Genomic DNA, 20827 nt, shown 5'->3' with positions numbered 1-20827 from the left:
ACAGGTTTCTTCTCTCTCTCTCTCTCTCTCTCTGGTTCTCTGATCTTTGATTCTAGTAGACTCTTCGATTTATTTCTCTATGGTGCTTGTGTAACTTTACTTTAAATTTGTGATTCATCTCTAAGAAAGTTATCACAGATTGTTCAGTTTTGGGGAATTTTTCATTTGTGTGGGAATGGTTTGGGAAAAGAGGGTAAAGAAATAGTAATAGAGCTATGGAGATCTGATCCTGGTTTTCTCATTTTGGTTCCCCTCGCCTAGCCAAAAGAAATGAAAGAAGTTAACCTGGGATAGTTGTGTCTATTTTGCTTTATTGTAGTTGCTGCACTTTCTTAGCTTTCTTTTCTTCGCCAGACCCAGAGTTATTGCTTATAAAAGTATTTTTCTTGATGGGACAGAGGGTGAGATGATCACACGTAAAGCCACTATCACAAAAGTATTTTTCATATAGATTATAAAAGTGTTAGCTAGAAGGTAGTGTTCGAATGGAGTGTATCGTTTAAATTGATGATATCATAGGAATTGCCAGAACATTACTTTATTACTTGCATAAATATATAGATTTGGTATTTAGAAAAATTATAATCTATATGTTTTTGTATATATATTAATGGTTATGTGAAAATTAAAATGGAATTTAGAATTTAGAATTTTATTTGATCAGTTCTTATTTGTTTCTTCATATATTATTATATATCATATCCCAATGCTAACATTGTCAAGGTAGGGGCCTGAGAGCAACATTATTACTCTTTCCCAGTTGTTTTTTTTTTTGTATTTTTTTTCTAGGGTTCCTGTTTGATTTGATTTGTAGTTTTGTTCATTCTAAGCCTTATTCATATAAATAAAAATTTCATCATATTGTATAGTAGTTCTGTAGACTTTAGCATTGAATAATTCTGAGGATCCAATGGAACTTTTAGGCAGCAGTTGGGCTATAAAATAATGGCTCTTTTTATTATATGCAGGACCTACCATTGCCTTTTACTAATCCTCTTTTCTTTTTATTATGAATGATAATTGTGAATTTGGTTTTTGGTTTTGAACCTTTGTCTTAATAATCGTAAGAAAATATGACATAGCTTTGGGGGTTCCATTTCAGATTTGAAGATCCATTGATTGTTACATGTTGCGCTGTGATAGTAGAGTTGTTGTATGGCACAATTATTAGAGAAACACTTTTTCTTTTGAAGAAATTAGAGAAACACTTGGGACTATTGTACACAGATTTTTTCTTTGGAAAAATCATTTGCCCAGATAGTGATCCATTTTGTTACCTTTTCTGTATTTTATTCTATTTATATATATAGATATAGATAATGTGTATATATATCTATAGTAGCCAGCTTGCACCTTATGAGGATTAATGTCCACGCTAAAAGAGTCATATTGATTAAAGCAAAATGGTCCCAAAGTGATCAGTAAGTATAGTCTCAAGTTTTTAGATCACTAGGGGTATGTATGAAAAGTATCACACACTATTATATGTACTGGGAATTCGCATTATTATATTTTATTGTTACTTTGTTGGAATGATTTTGAATTGGATTAGTTTATGCTTGAATGTGTTAGTGAGCTTTATATATTGATATCCAACATTTGTTGCCAACACTTGATTATGCTTCATTAGTTTGCATTAGTTTGTAACTTTTTAAATTAATTTTATTGGTTTTCTTACATAAGTTTTAGAATTAGTTTTATAATTACATGTAGATTGAATAGATGACAGGAACAGATAGTGAGGTGGTTATCATTGATAATAGCGAAGCTTCTGTTTGGCCTGAAAAACATGAAGAAATTTTTATTGAACTTATGGAAGAAGAAGTTTTGAAGGGAAATAGAAATACTACAACCTTTACAAAGCAATCATGGAAGCGTATAAAGGAGGAGCTTTATGCACAAGCGAAGAGAAGTTACACTGATACACAATTAAGGAACAAATACAATCTGTTAAGACAAAAGCACAAGGATTTCAAGTCTTTACTGAAAGAGACTGGCATAGGATTTAGTGTAGTGACTGGACAAGTTACTGCGCCAGATGAAGTGTGTTATAGATAATGTGTTTCGTGATTTTAAATTACTTGAATTTTTTAAAATGTTAATGAGTATTTTTTATTTGATTTTTTATAATTTTTATACATTTGTTTAAAAGTAAAAATAAATGATATTCATAATTTTTTATTTAAAAAAAAGAAAAAGAAAATTTAAATTTATGTTTTTTGTTTTTAAAATTAAAAAATAAAAATGGTTACAAAACACATTTTTGTTTTCTGTTTTTAAAATTATAAAACAAAAGTGGTTACAGAACACACTTTTGTTTTCTGTTTTTAAAATTTAAAAACAAAAGTAGTTATAGAACACATTTTTGTTTTTTAAAAACAAAATTTTAAAAACAAAAAAACTACTTTTATTTTTCTGTTTTTAAAATTAAAAAACAAAAGTGTTACCAAACGCCACCTTATTTGTTCCAATTCTTTTGTTGTTAAAAGAATTGAATTGTTATCGTTCTTTCCTAGCAAGACGGCTACGACTCCTCTGCCTATAAATAAAAAAAACCTTGGTTTTTTTTTTTTTTGCTTTTTAGTATTTATTAAGTTTATGTCTTTTAATTTTTGGTTTTTGCTGGATTTTAGGTTTCATTTTGCAATTTAGTTTTGTATTGTGTTGTTTGCTCTTGGTGTTGATCGTTTGGACTCAGTTCTCTCTATTTTTCTTGTTGGTGTTTTAATAGTTTTTTGTTAGGTGCAGTTTAAATTTTCTAATGGTTGTAGGATTTTTTGTTTGTGTTTTTTAGAAGTTCAGTGTGTTTCTGATTGGTTTTTAGTACTTTTTTTTTTTTCCATCTAGTTTTTTGAGGGAGAGTTTATAAAGTTTACTGGTTTCTTTTTCAGTTTTGGTTTGTTTTAGAGAGATTACGTTTAGATGTGATTTTATGGGTTGTTAAGTTTTATCTTTTAAATGTGTATGTTTCCTCGAATTGATTATGGTGTTTTGTGTGGATTTTTTCTTCTAATTGGGCATACTTTAGGGGTTGTTTATTAGGTTGTCTAGTTGTTAATTCATTTGTTTTAAGAGGTTTAGTAGTTGTTCTTTTCGTTTTGCTTAGTTATGCTGTTCCTTGAGTTTTTTCATGGATGGGCTCGGTTTAATAAGTTGTATTAGCTAGTCTTAATCAGTCAATTTTTTGTTCTTAGGTTCGTTGTCTGGTCTTTATTAGTTTTTCTCATAATTTTGTAGTTCTACATGAAATTTAGTTTGTCGGTATTATTTGTTTTAGTTTAATTAAGAAAATGATCCTGGTTTCAAAATAGTTTTATGGTTGTTATGGAATTTGTTTGCGGAAGGTGATTAATAGTTGGATGGAAATGCAGTAAGGTGGGTAGAGGTTAGTGCCACGAAAAGTGAGAGTTCTGTGCCTTTGAGTTGTGTCTTTTTTGGGGTTCATTGTGCCATGCTAGGTGACTTTTGTGTTATGAAAAGAATTTTATTTTTGTTAAGGTGTTTGGTGTAATTTGTATTAAGTTACTATTACTTTTAGGAGTATCGACCATTTTAATTTTCTTTTAGTTATAATTAATGTGGTTTTGACCTTGTCTAGTAGGATGATTTAGATTTTTATCAATTTTTGAGGGATCTCTATCGAATTATTTATCAGTTGTTTTTATATAAATGCAGATTAATGTTGTTGATAGTACATTGAAAATGATTAAATTGGTTGGTGTTAATTATTAAATTGATAATTAAGGTTTTGTTTTACTATTTTAGACTTAAAACTTTTTGGATATATTTTGTTAGGATGGTGTTGGTCCGGCGTTTTATGGGATTGAATGGTTAGAAAAAAAAAAAAAACTCTTCTTCTGCTTCTAGTAAATCAAAAAGTAATCTTTCACAAATTATATTAGAAGAAAAATTATACCTAAACTCTATTGGTTGACGCCACAAATTTCATCCCCAAAAATTATATTAACTTTTAAACTTTTACATATTAAACTACTCATTTAACTCTTGTCTTTTTTCCATCAACTTATTATCCAAATAATTAATATTATACTTTAATAATTGAGAAAATTAGTAATTGATATTTTTGATTTTTCATCAATTTCTATAGATAACTATAAATTAATTTTTTATCAAAAAAAAAAAAAAAAACTATAAATTAGTTAACTGATCAATATAAGTAATCGTATTTGTATTTATTAAAAGATATAACTATTTTATAATTTATCTATAAACATTACTATTAATAATAATAAATTAGTAGAATATTCTAATTTTCTTGTATAATTATAATAATATATTTTTAATTACTTTCTATGAATAATTATATATTTTCTAATAATCACATAATAATTCAATATAAATAATTATATTGATAGATAAAAATAATATGCATATATTATATTTAAATATAAACATTACTAATAATTATAAAATTTAAATAGAATAATATAATTTCCCTGATAATTATAATAATAATATAATTATTTATATTACATAATGATTTTCTTGTATAATTATCATTTTCTTTTATAAGTAGTTCACGTGCGGAGACGTATTGTTTCACATTTTTTTTTTCGGTGATTTCATATAATAGCCAAAGTGAAAGGTCCCTACCTCTCTCAACCATGTTATGGAAAGAAATCTAATAACTAAAGAAAAAAGTTTCTTAGGATATTATAAGGGAATTTGACTAAATATGCTTACATAATATTAAATTTTTTTCCTAAATTTATAATTATTAATATTTGCAATCTAGGTCAACTTTAATGTTATCTTTAAATTACCATCTCTATTTACATCACATCGGATCAAAAATAAATAATACATAAAAAGCAATCGGGTTCGATGGTGGCCCGATGCTACCTACTTTTTTTTTTTTAATATTTTTGTACATAAAAAAGTTAGCATTCGGTGACCATCGGACCACTATCGGACCATATCTGCTACCAATTTTTTTTTTAATGTTTAGTTTATAAAAAAAAAGTAGCATCAGATGACCATCGGACCACTATCGGATCACCATCGGACCATATCTGCTACCATTTTTTTTTTATGTTTTTGTACATAAAAAAAGTAGCATCAGGTGACCATCGGACCCCATCGGACCATATCATCGGGCTACCATGGGACTTTCTTCTTCAACTTTTACTCATTTTAACAATAGGAAGGCATCAAACCACTATCGGACCACCATCATACCACCATCGGGCCTGACAAAAAAACCAGTTTTTTGCCCGAAACTCAAATCTGGCCATTTTCGACCCTAAATATAATATCTACTCATAGATAACAAACATTAATCATACAATTTATTCCTTTGACAACATTGCCCATCATAAATCACCCAAAAAAAACAATGACAAAAAAAAAAGGGTCGAATGCTTACCTTCGACATCTCGGAGGTAGTCGGGTCTCATGGTGGTCGGTGGTTTGTGTAGGCGGTGAGGGGTAGGTTTGGTTTTGGTGAGGGTGAGATGTTGAGAGAGAACCGAGAGAGATAGAGGAAGAAAGAGAGTTGAGGTTTGAAAATAAGAGGGGTATTTTTTGGTTTATTATAAAGTGGTCATATTTTTTAAATTTTGAAATGCATTAGTTTAGGCACAAAATTTTAGAGTCTTTTATGCATATTTTTTCAAATTTTCCTATTATAAATGCTTTCTCTTTACATAGATTGTCTTTGGTTTCTAAATTAAAGAAAAAAACTATTTTTCAACTAGTATCTTATTATATTAGTTATTTTTTTAGTAGGCTTAATCTTCATGAGTTATCTTTTCCTTCCAAGAACTTAGTTTAGTGCTAGTAGAGGGAAAGTATGATATTTATGGAGAACAATTTGATTAACATAGTCTCATCTTAGTGGTATATTAGTCGTGACTTATTAAATTTAACTTTTTGGTAACAACATAATTACTATTTAGTTATTTTAGGAATGATCTTATTTTATTACTTATAGTTATTCTTCTTTTGAGTGTAGCGTAATGGTATTTTACAATCAATTAATATGTTGTAACTTAAAGGTTTTGGATTCGAACCCATGACCTCTCCCTTTTCCCATCCCTCCCTTTTACTTATAGTTATTCTATTATGTTAAAAATGTATTCTAAATGAATTTATAATACAAATTGAAGGATTATTTGTAGACATTATTTTCCTACTATAGTAACACCTTTGACTATCAAAATTATGGATATTACAAATTTAGCATGGCTTAGGGCTCCATTGTGACAATCTACATATACCAAAATATATAAGTGACAATATATTCGAGCTAGTTTGGAAGACCAATTGAACAACGATAAGTAGTTAGCTTAACAAAAAGAAACACAAGGTGTCATCAAATAATTAATTAAGTAATAACGATCCAATCTATGCACGCACTCAGCAGCCATATCTCAGTCTACATGTTCTGAGAAATGTCTTTATTATTAAAAGAAAATAAATTATGCTCTGTTTGATTGTCTTAGTGTGGATGAGTTACGAATGCCAAGGACGAAGCATTGGTATGACAAAGAACTTCATACGTCCAATATTGCAATGGAAACCATTGCTCTCACCACAGGCAAAGTAGTAGGGCTGCCACTTATCTAGAACCACCTCGAATCCTTCTCCACTACCTTGTGTTGCATTCGCCAACTTCTTTCCATTGCTTAGATCACACTTCACAAAGCTTCTCAAGTCTGGGAGCTGGTACACGCTGTGTGGATGTGAGTCCTTGCCTTTCGGAGGATCGTACTTGAAAACTGACAGTGCATATTATATAGAATTTAAATCAATATCATCTTGATTATTATATATTACAGAGAGTGACGTTAATTATGAGATATGTTATATAATTTACCAAGGATGTCATTTAGGTAGAATGGGCCATGGTTGAAAGCCCAATCCGTGTAGCTAAAGTTGAAGCGCCAGTGCTCCGAGCCACCCACGATAATCTTGTTGGGAACTTGTTTAGTTTGGTTCTGATGGTGGTGACCATACCAACTACGATGTCTATGAAGCCAATCTGTATAGTTAAATCCAGAACCCCAATCTCTATTGGCCATACACCCAGCCAACATCGATGCTAATAGAACTGCCAAAATTAGACCTTTTTCTACCATTGCTTAGTTTGACTATCTATGAAATTAATATATTTTACAACTAGAGGGTAAGAGAGATTAAGAGATATTTTGTTGGTGATGAGGGGAATGAGTAAATGGGCTCTTATATAGGACAATATGAGAACTAGTAAGTGCTAGTTGGTGAAGAGGTATTAATTAGTGCAAAAAGGCCAAACACACTTGACCCATTTTTGTCTAATTTGGGTTGGTAATGGACGGAAACTAAAACATGTTGTCAATCTATACTTGTGCATACTATTCTAACTGCCTCCTGCATCAAATATTTATTCTTTTTCTAAAGTCAATCTCATATATACACATTTTTTTTCCATCATGCCTAATAATATATTGTCATCAAAGATGAGTCAACTTTTATTCCTTTTTAATCATGAATTTATTTGACTGCTTATTATGAAATTTGCTAAGAACCAAACAATGAGATATCTTTATATGAATTAAAAATGGGTTTGGCTGTATAAAATGTTGGACACTTCCAAATACTTTCGTCGTGGAAATTAAATAAGAAAAATAACTGTGTGTGTGATATATGCGATGCGCCTACACCGATTTCTTGGTTGAGTAGATGTGGAAAATGTTTAATATTACGAATGCCTTACGTACTAAACAAAAAGTATATATGCTGCCAAATATAATGAGATTAAAAGGGGTTCCTTATTTCGTTAGTCAATTTCAATGTATTTATTATATTAATAGATTAGGCATATCAAAAAGATTCATTTATAAGTTGGAGGGGGTTAGAGCTTCGATCCGGCGAATCACCTTTGATCCGAAACGTTCGAATACTTATTGAATCTTGGATCAGATCTGCTCCACCCCGCCTAATTTTTTTTTAGATCGAATCTGATCCGACCCGATTTCAATTTATTTAAAAGAAAACTTAATTCAAGACTCAGACCCCAAACTCGGATCCCTTGGGATCGGGACCCTGACACGGGACCCGGATCGGGACCCTAACCCGAGACCCGGACTAGGACCCTGACTTGGAATCCGGACTGGGACCGTGACCCGAGACCTGGACCGGGATCCTAACTCGAGATCCAGACCGAGACCGGGACCCTGACCCAAAACCTGAACCGGGACCCTGACCCGGGACTTGGATCGTGAGTAGGACCCAAGACTAAGGACCGGAACCAAAACCGAAACCTGGACCGAGACCGGGACCGGGACCGCGATCGGGACCGGGATCGCGATCTGGACTGGGACCCGGGACCCAAGACCGAGACCTGGACACGGACCGTGACTCGGGACCCGGACTGGGACTCGGGACCCAGATTGGGACCTTGACCTGGGACTTGGACCGAGACCCTGACCCGGGACCTGACACGGACCCAGGACCAGGACCTGTTCCGGACCCCGACCCCAGACCACGACCCAGACCGAGACCCGAACTCGGACCCGGGACCCTGATCTGGGACCCAGACCGGGACCCTGACCCAGGACCCGAACCGGGACCCTAACTTGGGACCCGAACCGGGATCCTAACTTGGAACCCGGACCGGGATCCTGACCGGGGACCTGGACCGGGACCCTGATCCGGGACCCAGACCAGGATCCTGACCTAGGTCCCGGACCGGGACCCTGACCCGGGACCCTAACCTGGGACCCAGACCGGGACCTAGACCCGAGACCCGAACTGGGACCCAGACCCAGGACCTCGACCCGGACCCAGGACACGGGACCAGGACCTAGTCCGGACCCTGACCCCGGACCCTGACCCGGGACGAGGACCTGGACCCGGACTCGGACCGGAACTAGGACTGGGACTCGGGACCCAGACCTGGATGGGGACCAGGGACCACGATTGGGACCCAGACCTAGACCTGAACTCGGACCTGACCCAACCCCAAACCTGGACTGAGATCGAGGACCGGACCCGAGACTCAAGACCACGACCGAACCCAGATCTGGATCAGGTCGGATCATAGCCGGATCAGATCCGACCCGACCCATTTACACTCCTATAATAGACAAATAATAATAACTCAGTATTCATAGTATAAAATTAATAAATAACATTATTTAATTGATAAATTTAGTTAATAAATTGCCTTATTCAAGCTTAATTATTATTGTTGGACAATTGTAACGGCTTACTAGTTTAGGCACATTATTGTATTTTTTTAATTACTATGCCCACCTTTGTTATTAAAAGATTTTAATATAAAATTATTTTTAATTAAAAATTTGTAATTCTAAAATAGTTTCATCAATATACATCATAAATGCAAACTGTTTACAAAACTCAGGATCCCGAACTCTATTTTTCAAACATTAACATAATGCAACTTAACAAAATTTTCGCTTAACGACTAACAAAACTGAGTCCATATTGTCCCGAAGATCTAAACACTCTAGGTCTAATCATCTAAATATGTTTAATCTTTACTGAGCTCCAAACTCTCTCCTGTTCAACATTGGCCTTTACCTACACATGAAATATATCAGTGATTCGATAGACTTAGTCAAAAAAGCATAAAACATAAATGTATCTTCTGACTTGTAATCAGGTGCCCATAGACGTAATTACCATGAATCTAACCCGCATTCAATGCGTATGAGTTTTGAATGTTCTTAAAGATAGTACAATTGAACATAGTATTAGTTTATACTAAACACTCTAGCCGTGCAGATGTGATAGCATTAATCCACACTATAACTACAACTAGTCATAATACCACATGGACTCAGTATTTTAGGCGTATTATGTTGAGTTTTGTACCCTAAATAAAATCTATTTCAATATAATCAGATTTACTAATTAGTAATATTTGGAAGAATAGGAATAGATGTATTTTTTATTTGTGTTGTACTGCTCCTAGTTGTTTGAGCTTGAATATTAGGAAAGAGGTTCGGTTGAGAATCTTGAGTAATGGTCCTTTTAAAGCTTGCCAAAAGAACAATTATTTACTCAATGTAATTAAAAGGTGGTAGTTGTTTGGTGTGGGGCTGCTGGCTGTGGCAGTTGCCGCTGGTTTTGGTGGTGTGGCCTTGTGCCTTTGTTTGTTCTTGCTTGTTTTTGAATAAAGATTCCTCCTTTTTAAAAAAAGATTAGAAATTATTCTATGTTGCATAGTTCACATGATTTATTTCATGATTATATTTAATGTATAAATTCTATTAAGTCCAGAACATATATAAATATGTATATATTTATTCATGATTATAGTGTCGTCAGCACAGTAGAATATAATCATGATTATATGTTCAAAAGTTTAATTCCCATGATTTGTCAGTTCACTAGATTTAGACTGGCATGATAATCGACGATAAGGTATACTTACACCGTGGATAAGTGTTATGTCTTTTCCAGGGCATTGGCAAAGTTTACTAGTATCAGATGTATGGAGTATACATCGGAAGGGACCGATATCGATCTTGGATAAGATATCATAAACTTACCATTATATCTTTCTAAGTCAATATCAATGGTTGATCTTAGGTCTATAGATCTTAATCCTGATATGGTTAGGTTCAACTTAGTTGTATTATTTATGTTCTTAGAGTTGTTCGTGGAAGCTAACTTATAGTTATGGCAGATATTTACATCTTGAGAACATGATAGTTCAATTGAGAGGGAGCGCTGATCGTACATATGGAATCTATAACTTCTATAAGTATTTAGAAGTGAAACGATAATTTCCTTTGAGCTTGACTTGATAGAGATAAATGATTGAGATCTCATTTCAGTAATTATGTTAGTTTACTGAAATATCATTTATAGGTAGCTAAGTGTTTCAAGGATAAAATACATTGAAGGGTAGAACGGTAAATTTAATCGACGCAAAAACAAACTTTTGTAGTATTGTCTTGAGTATTCTCTCTGATTGATTTCGTGTTCCTAACTAGTGAGATGAGAATACTATTTATAGGGGCTAATTACATAGAAATTATTTCCCTTATCTATAAGAAATAAAATAGGAAATTAGTATGTTTCCATAATTACAATAAGAAAATCAGGCAAATCTAGGTTAATTGCCTTTATTCTCTAAAGATACAAATTCATCCCACAAAAATAGGCATTGCTTCGTGACCTGCAAATTAGGAGTTAATGTCAATTACTGTTGGAATTGGCAACTCACATCTCTTGGTCGGTGCATGCGAGTTGATCACACGATCGTGCTCGTAAGAATAAAACCGTCTGCCCATGTTGAGAAATGTAAGACACGTGTCATCCAGTCAGGTGCCACGTCATAGTACAAAAATTAGGATAACAATATATATACATATTTTATATATGTACAATAGAATCTAAGTGAGATATTGTGGTGAACCATTGCTTGCCCGATTGAGGGGAATCATCTCTTTTTTAATTCAAAGTTAAACCAACAAAGTTAAAAATATCATTAAAAGTATCTACAATCTACATAATTTTTATTTTTAATATATATAATAAGGGATTTACTTTATATACTATTTTTTTAACTTTTTTTTTCTTTTTATTTTTACAGTTTGTGTAGCACCGATGGTTACGATAATTTTAATGTGGGTTGCTATGTGGATTTGTGTTGCGATTTAGGTTTTTCAGTTAGTTTCTATATGGGTTGTTATGTGAATTTCCATAAAAATATAAAATAATAATAATAAAAAAACTGGTTTGAAGTGTTAAAATGAAAAAACTCCTATATAATAATATTAGAAAATTAATAAAAAATATTATGTTAAGTTATAGTATTTTCTGCTCAACACTACAAAAAATTTTACTTTTAGTAGTCACAACAAAATTTGTGACTAAAAGTAAAAAAGTTGTCACTAATTATAAATTGTCATTTCTACGTTGTGACTAAAAAGTCTGTGGCTAAAAGTATTAGTCATAAAATCACAATTTGTTGTGACTAAATGTGTTTTTAGTCATAATACTTGTTATGACTAAAATTAAATTAGTGACAACTTGTATCTAAATATTATGTTTAGTGACAAGTAATTTTTTTGTTATGACTAAAAGTCACATTTAGTCACAACTTTTTTTTTTTTGTGACTAAAAGGTTGTCACTAAAAGTAGTCTTTTTTGGTAGTGCAAGTTAACATAGGAAATAAAAAAATACCATTAAACCAGAAATTTTGTTATATAGCTATATTTATATAAAATAGATTTAGCAAAGAAGAGAAAAGCAAAAGGTTCTTGAAATTATTTCAGTTAGATGTGTATATATTTAAATATATTTAGTGTATCGTGATATTGAAATGATTCAAGAATTTTAACAAAAAAAAAATATTTACTTTGTGTAGAGACTCAAACTCATATTGATTATATATTATAAAATTAATATAAATAATAAATAATGGAGAAGAAGAAGAAGAGGAGGAAGAGAAAATGCAAAATAATAATAATAATAATAAGAATAAGAATTTCAACTAATTTATTTTGAATTGGTGTGAGTTCTCATTTATAAAATAAAATAAACCTTAGGTGTCGTTTGGTAAAAAAAAGTGAAAATATTTTTTAAAAACATGTTCTATAAAACTGTTTTTACTTTTCAATTTTTTAATTGAGAATCAAAATTAAAAAAAAAAAAATCAATATTTTTTGAAACAGTTTTTTTTTCTTAATCAATATTTAGACTTCGATCAGATCCGAATCCAAATCCCCTCACGGTCCTAGTGCTGAACCCGACCTCTGACTTGAACCCAAATCCGATCCCGGACCTAGACCGACGTAAATAAAATCAAAAAATAAAAATAAAAATGAACTTTACAGAATACACTTTTGATTTCTGTTTTTGAAATTGAAAAACAAAAGTGGTTACAGAACGCATTTTTGTCTTTCAAAAAGCAAAGTTTTTAAAAATAAAAATTTTACTTTCATTTTATGATTAAAAAATTAGAAAACATAGTGTTACCAAACGACACCTTAGTAAATTAATGATGATTTTTATATATTGGCGTACGTAACCTCTAATTGATTCTCCTACTATACTCTTTCATGTTTATATTATAATATTTTACAAAAGATAAAATATTTCATAAATTGTAATTAATAATTTTTTAATTTGTAATCAATTTAAAGTTTATTATAAATAGTTCAATTATTATGTAAAATTATATTTATAAGTAATAATTTACTAACAATAATATAATAATTATTATATAAATCTAATTGAATAATTAGAAAAATTATAAATTTAATTATAAATAAAAACATGGTATTTTTTATGGAAAAAAATGTTAGTATAGTATAATGATTAATAAAATAATTTACAAATTATAATTTTTAATTTTTTTTCCATTGGTAATTATTTTTAAAGTTCATTGTAGATAAATAATTACTAAAGATAGAATAGTGCTATTGTGAATTATTTTTCCAACAGTTTCTGATTTAGTATTGTGGGTGTTAGTTTTGGCTCACTCAATCCAAAGAAAAGTGCATAAGAAATAAATGTTGACTCAACTAATTTGAAAACATATAAATGTGGGATTGACTTTGGAGAATAAATGCTAAATTCAACGCAGTATAGTATGAATGAGATATAAATATAAATCTTTGATATCAGACTACATACCAACCAAAATTGAAAACAATGTCAATTCTTGGTCGATTAGCACTAAGAGTTACCTCCCTTAATCATCAATTATCTATATATAATGGAAAGCATTTACACTCAGCCTTCACATCACCAAATAAGTACCAATTTATAAACATACATATTTAATATTGTCTTATTTCTCTACTCCAAGAATGGCAAAAGGATTAATATTGGGATTGATATTATTAGGTTCGATGTTGGCCGGATGTATGGCCAACAGGGATTGGAGGTTGGGTTTCAACTACACAGATTGGCTTCAAAAACATCGCAACTGGTATGATCAACACCACCCAAACAAAACCCAACAAGTTTCCAACAAGATTATTGTAGGTGGTTCTCAACACTGGCGCTTTAACTTCACCTACACTGATTGGGCTTTCAAGCATGGCCCATTCTATCTCAATGACGTTCTTGGTAAACCTTTTATTATATATTGTATGAAACCCATAATAAAATTCAAAACCGCCTCTAATGTATTTTGGTGTACATGCAGTTTTTAAATATGATCCACCAGTGGGCAAGGACTCACACCCACACAGTGTGTACCAGCTCCCGGACTTGAGGAGTTTCATCAAGTGTGATCTGAGCAATGCTAAGAAGCTCGCAAACGCAACACAAGGTGTGGGGAATGGATTTGAGGTGGTGTTGGACAAGTGGCAGCCCTACTACTTTGCCTGCGGCGAGAGCAATGGTTTCCATTGCGATGTCGGACGCATGAAGTTCTTTGTTATGCCAATGCTTCGTGCGTGGCCGTCGCGCCGCACTTAACTAATTGCTCATCTTGCATGCATGTGTGCATGCACGATGGAGCTAACTTATTTCTCAAGGCTCTACAACTTTATAATTTTCTGTTCAATCCAATGTCTTCCTAGTGACTTCTTGCAAGTGTAATACTCTTCAATCAATAAATTATATTAAGTTTCCTATATTTTGTAATCCTAATAATTTTCTACGTTTAAAAAAATTTACTACATAACATTTGCTTTGTTTAATATGTATTCATGTCTACAATTTATAACATCTCTTTAGTTATATATATATACAATGGGGAAGACTATGGTAGAACTTAGCTTAAGTTTCCTACCGGTAAGGAAGTTTTTTCGGCCATTGATTATAGATCATGTGGTCATTATGATATAAGGTGTATACTCTTACGATAAAACTGCTTGTATATAATTAAAACTTTATACATATTATAATAATATATAATTATATATTTATTTTCAAAAAATAAAATAATATTAATAATTAAAAAAATTATTAAATTATTAATTTTTAATTCAAATTATTATTATTTTTTCAAAGTTAATTTAAATTGTATTTATATAGGTATTTATCTTTAAAAAATAATTTTATTTACGAATTTTGCTATCAATCTTTTTATAACCTTATTTTCGGCGTGATATATTTTTCTGAATTTCTTAAAATTTAACAAGATGTCTTAAATAACTGTAATGTACACGGCCATGAAAAAAATTAAAATAAAAAAATCTCTCGAATATCGGAACAGATAAGAATGCATCAGTGCACCAATTTTAGAGAGATGCATTTTATAATTTCTCTAATTAAAATTGCTATCAATTTTTTATAACTTTATTTTCGGCGTGTTATATTTTTTTGAATTTCTTAAAATTTCACAAGATGTCTTAAATAAATGTAATGTACACGGTCATGAAAAAAAATAAACTAAAAAAATCTCTCGAATATCGGATCAGATAAGAGTGCATCAGTGCACCAGTCTTAGAGAGATGCATTTTAGAATTTCCCTGATTAAAATTGCTATCAATTTTTTTATAACCTTATTTTCGGCGTGTTATATTTTTTTGAATTTTTTAAAATTTTACAAGATGTTTTAAATAACTGTACTGTACACGATCATTAAAAAAAATTAAACTAAAAAAATCTCTCGAATATCGGAACAAATAAGAGTGCATCACTACACTAGTTTTAGAGTGATGCATTTTAGAATTTCCCTAATTAAAATTGCTAAGAATTACAAATAAATTAGCTTAGGCGAGCAGTATAAAAATGAATAAAATAAATAAAAAATCACCAAGTTTTTCCCAAAAAAAAAAATCATCATAAAAAGAAAAATTATGAAATAATCCCCTACAGATGCTCAAATAAATTTTTTGTACAATCCCTTGTTCTTAATTTTTCATTGGCCAAATTTCTTTCCCCATAGCATAGGGTAAAAATTGTATCCCCTACTATAGATAATCTCTATATACATATATATTTGATTAGTTGAAATATAAAAGTCAAAATAAATACTACAAGAGTCCATTACTTGTCAAACGTATACGTACTGCAATTTGTCAAAATTTCTCTGACTAATTTATACACATTCATTTTCAAATAATAATATATGAAAGTATAAAGTTGATAGAAAAAACATTTTATAAGTTAATTAACACTACGAAAAAGACATGTTTTAACAAAATTTGTTTTTTCTTGAAAACATTGTTGCAAAATTATTAATTATTGTTGAAGTATATGTACTGTACCAAAAAAAATTGAAAAAAATAAAGAAACTCAAATATTAGATAATTTTTTGAAAGAGAACCTCAGTTCAATGATTAAACCAGAAAATTAGGATTGACAGGGGGCAATCCTTCCCCATTACAAAAGGTCTTATATAGCCTTTCAGTCCTAGCTTGGACAATCAAGCTATTAACAAAGGTTAAATTATCTCTCTTAACAAACACCAAATTACAATCCTTACACTTTGACATCTGCTCCAGAGTATAAAGAAATAAATTCATTAACTTCCAATCCGGACACCTCCTTTTAGCAAAGGCATTGACAGCTACTTGGCAATCCGAGATAATCACGACACCCACCCAATTCTTCTGAGCAACTACATTAACCACCATTCCAATAGCTCTTATCTCTGTCTCTAGGCTTGAAAACCCTTCCTTACTGAAGTACCCATATTCCCAGAACAAATCCATTTTGTCAATCATTACACAAGCCATCCCGCACCAACTTTCTTTATACGCCCCATCAACCAAAAGCAGTTTGTTGTATTGATGCGGCACCCAGGCCCTGGCCAAAAACTTTCCACAGGGATCTAACACCTCTCCTACCCTGTCCCCTCCATAATCAACAAATTTCCTCCACACTTCCCTTAGCAGACCGGGTATATCCACACACTTCACCCCATGAATGACTGCATTCCTATGATTCCACACTGTATCGCACACTGCCGCAAAGCTTACCAGGGCCTGAAAACATTGGTTCTTGGACAGTCCCTTCACTTAAGATAACACCTTAATAAGCATACTATCCCCAGAGACCTCGTCCGACTTCACTGGCAAAGGGGCGCCAAGCCATAACGCTCTTGACAGAGGACACTGCATAAATAAGTGGTCAGCCGACTCAGAAGTATAGCCATACAGAACACACTCCTGACTACTCCCACCTGCATATTTATCTTTAGTCGGCATGACACCCGCACACAGTCTCCACAACAAAAGACTCTGCCTCGAATGCATCTTCCCATCCCATATCAGTCTCCATACCTCATGGTTGTTATTAAACCCTGCTCAAACCAATAAGCCCCTTTCACACTAAACTTCCCATCCCGAGCCTCCTTCCAAATTAAAGTATCCCTCCCCAGGCGATTAGACAGAGAGACAGAAAGGATTCTCTCTCCCTCCTCTCGACCAAACAGGTACAGAACATATTCTTTACGCCATTCCAAAGATGAGCCCTGAATTAGATCTGCTACCGTCCTGAGATTTGGTGCCCGAACACGAACACCTTCCATAACATTCCTAAACTCATCATAGTCCATCCACGGAATCCACGGTTGGTACTAGATATCCACCTCTTGATCGTTAGCCAAAATCATGCAAGCTCCTTCTCTAATAACTTGTCTCGCCACAAGAATATCTTTCCAAATAGTTGAATCCGACTCTCTCAGCTGCACACTCCAAAAGGAAAGCCAAGAGCAGTACTTCTCTCTTAAAGCCTTCACCCACAATTTATTCTCATTGCACGCCACTTCCCAAGCCAACTTTGCCACTAACGCCTTATTCATATCTCCAAACCGCCTAAAGCCCAATCCCCCACTCTGTTTTGGCTGGCACAGAGCATCCCAACATTTGTTTGCAAGAAAATGGCTTTCTCCACCCCACCTGTCCACCAAAACTTCCTAACCAGAGCATCCATCCTCTTACTAACATTGGTTGGGATAGAGAAGGTAGACATAGTATAAATAGGCATAGACATAGCAACCGAACTGATCGCCGTCATCCGCCCCGCATATGAGAGCGTTCTCATTTTCCATCCTTCAAGTCTCCCTTTTAACTTTTCCACCAAAAATTGGAATTCCTGTGATTTACTTCTGGCAAAAACAAAGAGGTTGCCAAGATAATTGCCCAAATTTCCTTTTTCATTAATTGACAAGGCCTGTTCAATTTCCCTTCTCCTCCCCTAGCACATCCTTTCGAAAAATGTATCCCCGATTTATTTTTATTACACGCCTGCCCAGACCATTCTTCATATTTGGCCAAACATTTGCCCAAACAAATCGCCGCCCTTACACTTGCTCGCGCAAAAATCACTGTATCATCCGCGAACATAAGGTGCGATATAGGAGACACACCTCTCGCAATCCGAATGCCATTAATTTGCACTGCATCCTAAGCTCTTTGAATCAATCTAGCCAAAATATCGTTGCACAGAATAAACAGAAACGGGGATATAGGGTCCCCTTGACGTAACCCGCGCGAGGGACTACACCTTTTAAGAGCTTTCCCATTCAGCAGGATCGCATAGGAAGAACTAGAAACACAAACCATCACTGGCTCAATAAAATGTTCCGAGAAACCATGAGCCCGAAGCACCATCTCCAAAAACTTCCACTCGACCCTATCATACGCCTTGTGCATATCAATCTTGACCGCCATTAGACCCCCTTTGCTTCTATTCTTTTTAATCGTACTCATAATCTCTTGAGCTAGAATGGAGGCATCGGTAATTCCTCTGCATGGAATGAAGGCAGACTGTAACGGTGAAACAATTGAATCCAGCAAAACTTTCAACCGCTGAGCCAAAATCCGAGAAATCACCTTATAGACAAAATTACACAAGCTTATGGGCCGAAAGGCCTCAACCTTCGAAGCATTCGGAGTTTTAGGAATCAAACAAATAAAATTGAAATTTAGTTCAGGATCGAGGGATTTACTCACAAAAAACTCTTGCACTAATTGGATAACTGTCATTCCAACTGTGTCCCAACATTTTGGAAAGAACACCCTAGACATCCCGTCCGGGTCCGGGGCCTTTAGCGGGTACATCTGAAACACTTGCTCGTATATCTCCTCGGCTGAAGGGATAGCGCACAGCCTTGCATTGTTCTCAGCAGAGATAGAAGGATTAATCAGTCCCTCTAAATCCACCGGCGGGCACGAGTTAGAAGTACTAAATAGATCCAAGAAAAATCTATTCAGTATAGCCCCTTTTTCCTTCTCCCTTTCCTTCCAATTGCCGTCAACATCCTGCAAGGCCCAAATATGGTTTCTCTTTCTTCGAACCGTAGTTGAGGCGTGGAAGAATTTGCTATTTCTATCTCCTTGCGCCAACCTTAATTCCCTCGATCTTTGCTTCCAACATAGCTCGTTTCTCGCCCATTCCTCCTTAAGCCTTAAATGAATTTGAGCCTCTTCCACAGCAATCTCTTCCTAGTTCTTATGAGATTGCAGCAGACTAAGTCTTTCCTCCAACTTTTAAAGATTCTTCTGAGTATCGCCAAACACGTGTTTGCTCCAAATCTGTAGAGCATTCTTAGTTTTCTTGAGGCTTCCCACCAATCTAGCTTGATCACCTCCCATAAACCAAGCCTCTTTGATAACATCCAAACAAGACTCCTCCCGAAACTACGCTTCATAAAATCTAAAAATTCCAGACCCTCTCCTCTTACACATCAACGAGTCGAAAAGAATGGGGCCAGGATGTGAGGCCACAATGGGCAAATTACGAACTCCCGCTTTCGGATAAAGGGTCAACCAATCGGTATCCACCAAAACTCTATCAATTCTTTCTCTTATCAACTTCCCATTATCCCTTTTATTCCTCCACGTAAATTTACACCCATGAAACCCCAAATCGATCCCTCCCGTCTCTTCAAGAAAGGAAGAAAGAATTTCACAGTCCCTGTACGAAACCATCCTCCCTCCATATTTATCATCCTTCTCCAGAATAACGTTCAAATCCCCCACAACCGCCCAAGGCGATTGACATCTCTTTACATAACTAGCAACTTCCTCCCAAAAGTCATCTTTCTGTTCCTTATACGGAGTTCCATATATTGCGAATAAAGTCCAGTCCTTCCCCCCAGAAGGGTCACTAACCCAACACTCAAAGGATGTTTCTCTAACTCGAGCAACCTTCAAATTAGCCTCTTTATTCCACAACAAACAAAAGCCACCCGCCAATCCCAAGGCCGGAATAAAAACGCCAAACTCAAAACCCAACTCAAATCTCACCTTATCCATCTGATCCCTACCCACTTTAGTTTCTATCAAGAATAAGCAATCCACCTTGTACCTTCTCCTCCAAACCTTTAAGGCTTGGATAGCTGCAGGTCTCGCAAGACCTCGACAATTCCACGATAGGACAATCATTGGGGCGGGGGGGCTTGATAAGGGTCGCCTCCTCACCCATCGAAAAATCCTTTTAGATTTGAATTGCCACAAACATTTCTCCTTGAAGACCATTAGAAGTATTCTTTTCATGCCCATTTTTCTCACAATCCTTCTTCTGGCCTTCTGCTTCAACATTCTTCTTCTTCCCTCTTGAGTTCTTCTTATTACTTCTACTCTTCCCAGATCCTCTCCCAACATTATCAGTCTTCCCCACAGAGAAAACTCCCCCCTCACGGATCGGTGTTTGGCCGCACTCATCATCCTTCTTCCCACACTCATTTAACGGCCTCCCTTTTTGATCCACAGGAATTACACAATAAGCAGCCTTCCTTTTCTTAAAATTCGATCTCGTACACACCTGGGCCTCTAATCCTTCATTTTCCAAAGATATACTGATCTGGGCCTCCACCACATCCGATTGGACTAACACATCCCTGGTGACTTCCTCTAGTGAGGTGCCTTCAGCCCATTCCACACTAATGTGCTCTGGATACACATGCGGAGTCCTAGACTTACAAACTTTATGATGTGG

The 20827-nt window shown here is 34.1% G+C and overlaps 4 protein-coding genes across 4 annotated transcripts in view; 2 read left to right on the top strand and 2 right to left on the bottom strand.

Moving 5' to 3' along the window:
• The window catches only part of LOC115724719 (uncharacterized), a 2726-nt gene extending 592 nt beyond the window's left edge, over positions 1 to 2134 (top strand). The window contains exons 2-3 of the mRNA XM_030654056.2: positions 1 to 4; positions 1723 to 2134. The exon at positions 1 to 4 is cut by the window's left edge and continues 76 nt beyond it. Of these exons, the coding sequence (XP_030509916.2) occupies positions 1 to 4; positions 1723 to 2058 (340 nt within the window). The 3' untranslated portion in view covers positions 2059 to 2134. The remainder of the gene's footprint in view (positions 5 to 1722) is intronic.
• Positions 2135 to 6236: 4102 nt separating this feature from the next.
• Positions 6237 to 7194, bottom strand: LOC115702416 (uncharacterized). Its single transcript, XM_030629881.2, has 2 exons — positions 6839 to 7194; positions 6237 to 6740 (listed from the first exon to the last, which is right to left on the bottom strand). Exons 1-2 carry the CDS (start codon positions 7098 to 7100, stop codon positions 6475 to 6477), a joined length of 528 nt encoding a protein of 175 aa, XP_030485741.2. The 5' UTR covers positions 7101 to 7194; the 3' UTR covers positions 6237 to 6474.
• A 6523-nt stretch (positions 7195 to 13717) lies between these two features.
• LOC115709241 (uncharacterized) lies at positions 13718 to 14568 on the top strand. The gene is made up of 2 exons (XM_030637292.2): positions 13718 to 14056; positions 14136 to 14568. The coding sequence occupies exons 1-2, from the start codon at positions 13795 to 13797 to the stop codon at positions 14408 to 14410; spliced, it is 537 nt and encodes a 178-aa protein (XP_030493152.1). The 5' UTR covers positions 13718 to 13794; the 3' UTR covers positions 14411 to 14568.
• A 4959-nt stretch (positions 14569 to 19527) lies between these two features.
• LOC133033140 (uncharacterized) lies at positions 19528 to 20274 on the bottom strand. The gene has a single exon (XM_061107752.1). The coding sequence runs from the start codon at positions 20272 to 20274 to the stop codon at positions 19528 to 19530; it is 747 nt and encodes a 248-aa protein (XP_060963735.1).
• Between the last annotated feature and the right edge of the window lie 553 nt (positions 20275 to 20827).

This window comes from Cannabis sativa, unplaced genomic scaffold (genome assembly GCF_029168945.1).
Source record: "Cannabis sativa cultivar Pink pepper isolate KNU-18-1 unplaced genomic scaffold, ASM2916894v1 Contig3, whole genome shotgun sequence".
Lineage (NCBI taxonomy): Eukaryota > Viridiplantae > Streptophyta > Magnoliopsida > Rosales > Cannabaceae > Cannabis > Cannabis sativa.
Note: the sequence above shows the minus strand (reverse complement) of the source record. Positions and strands in the feature narration are given on the sequence as shown.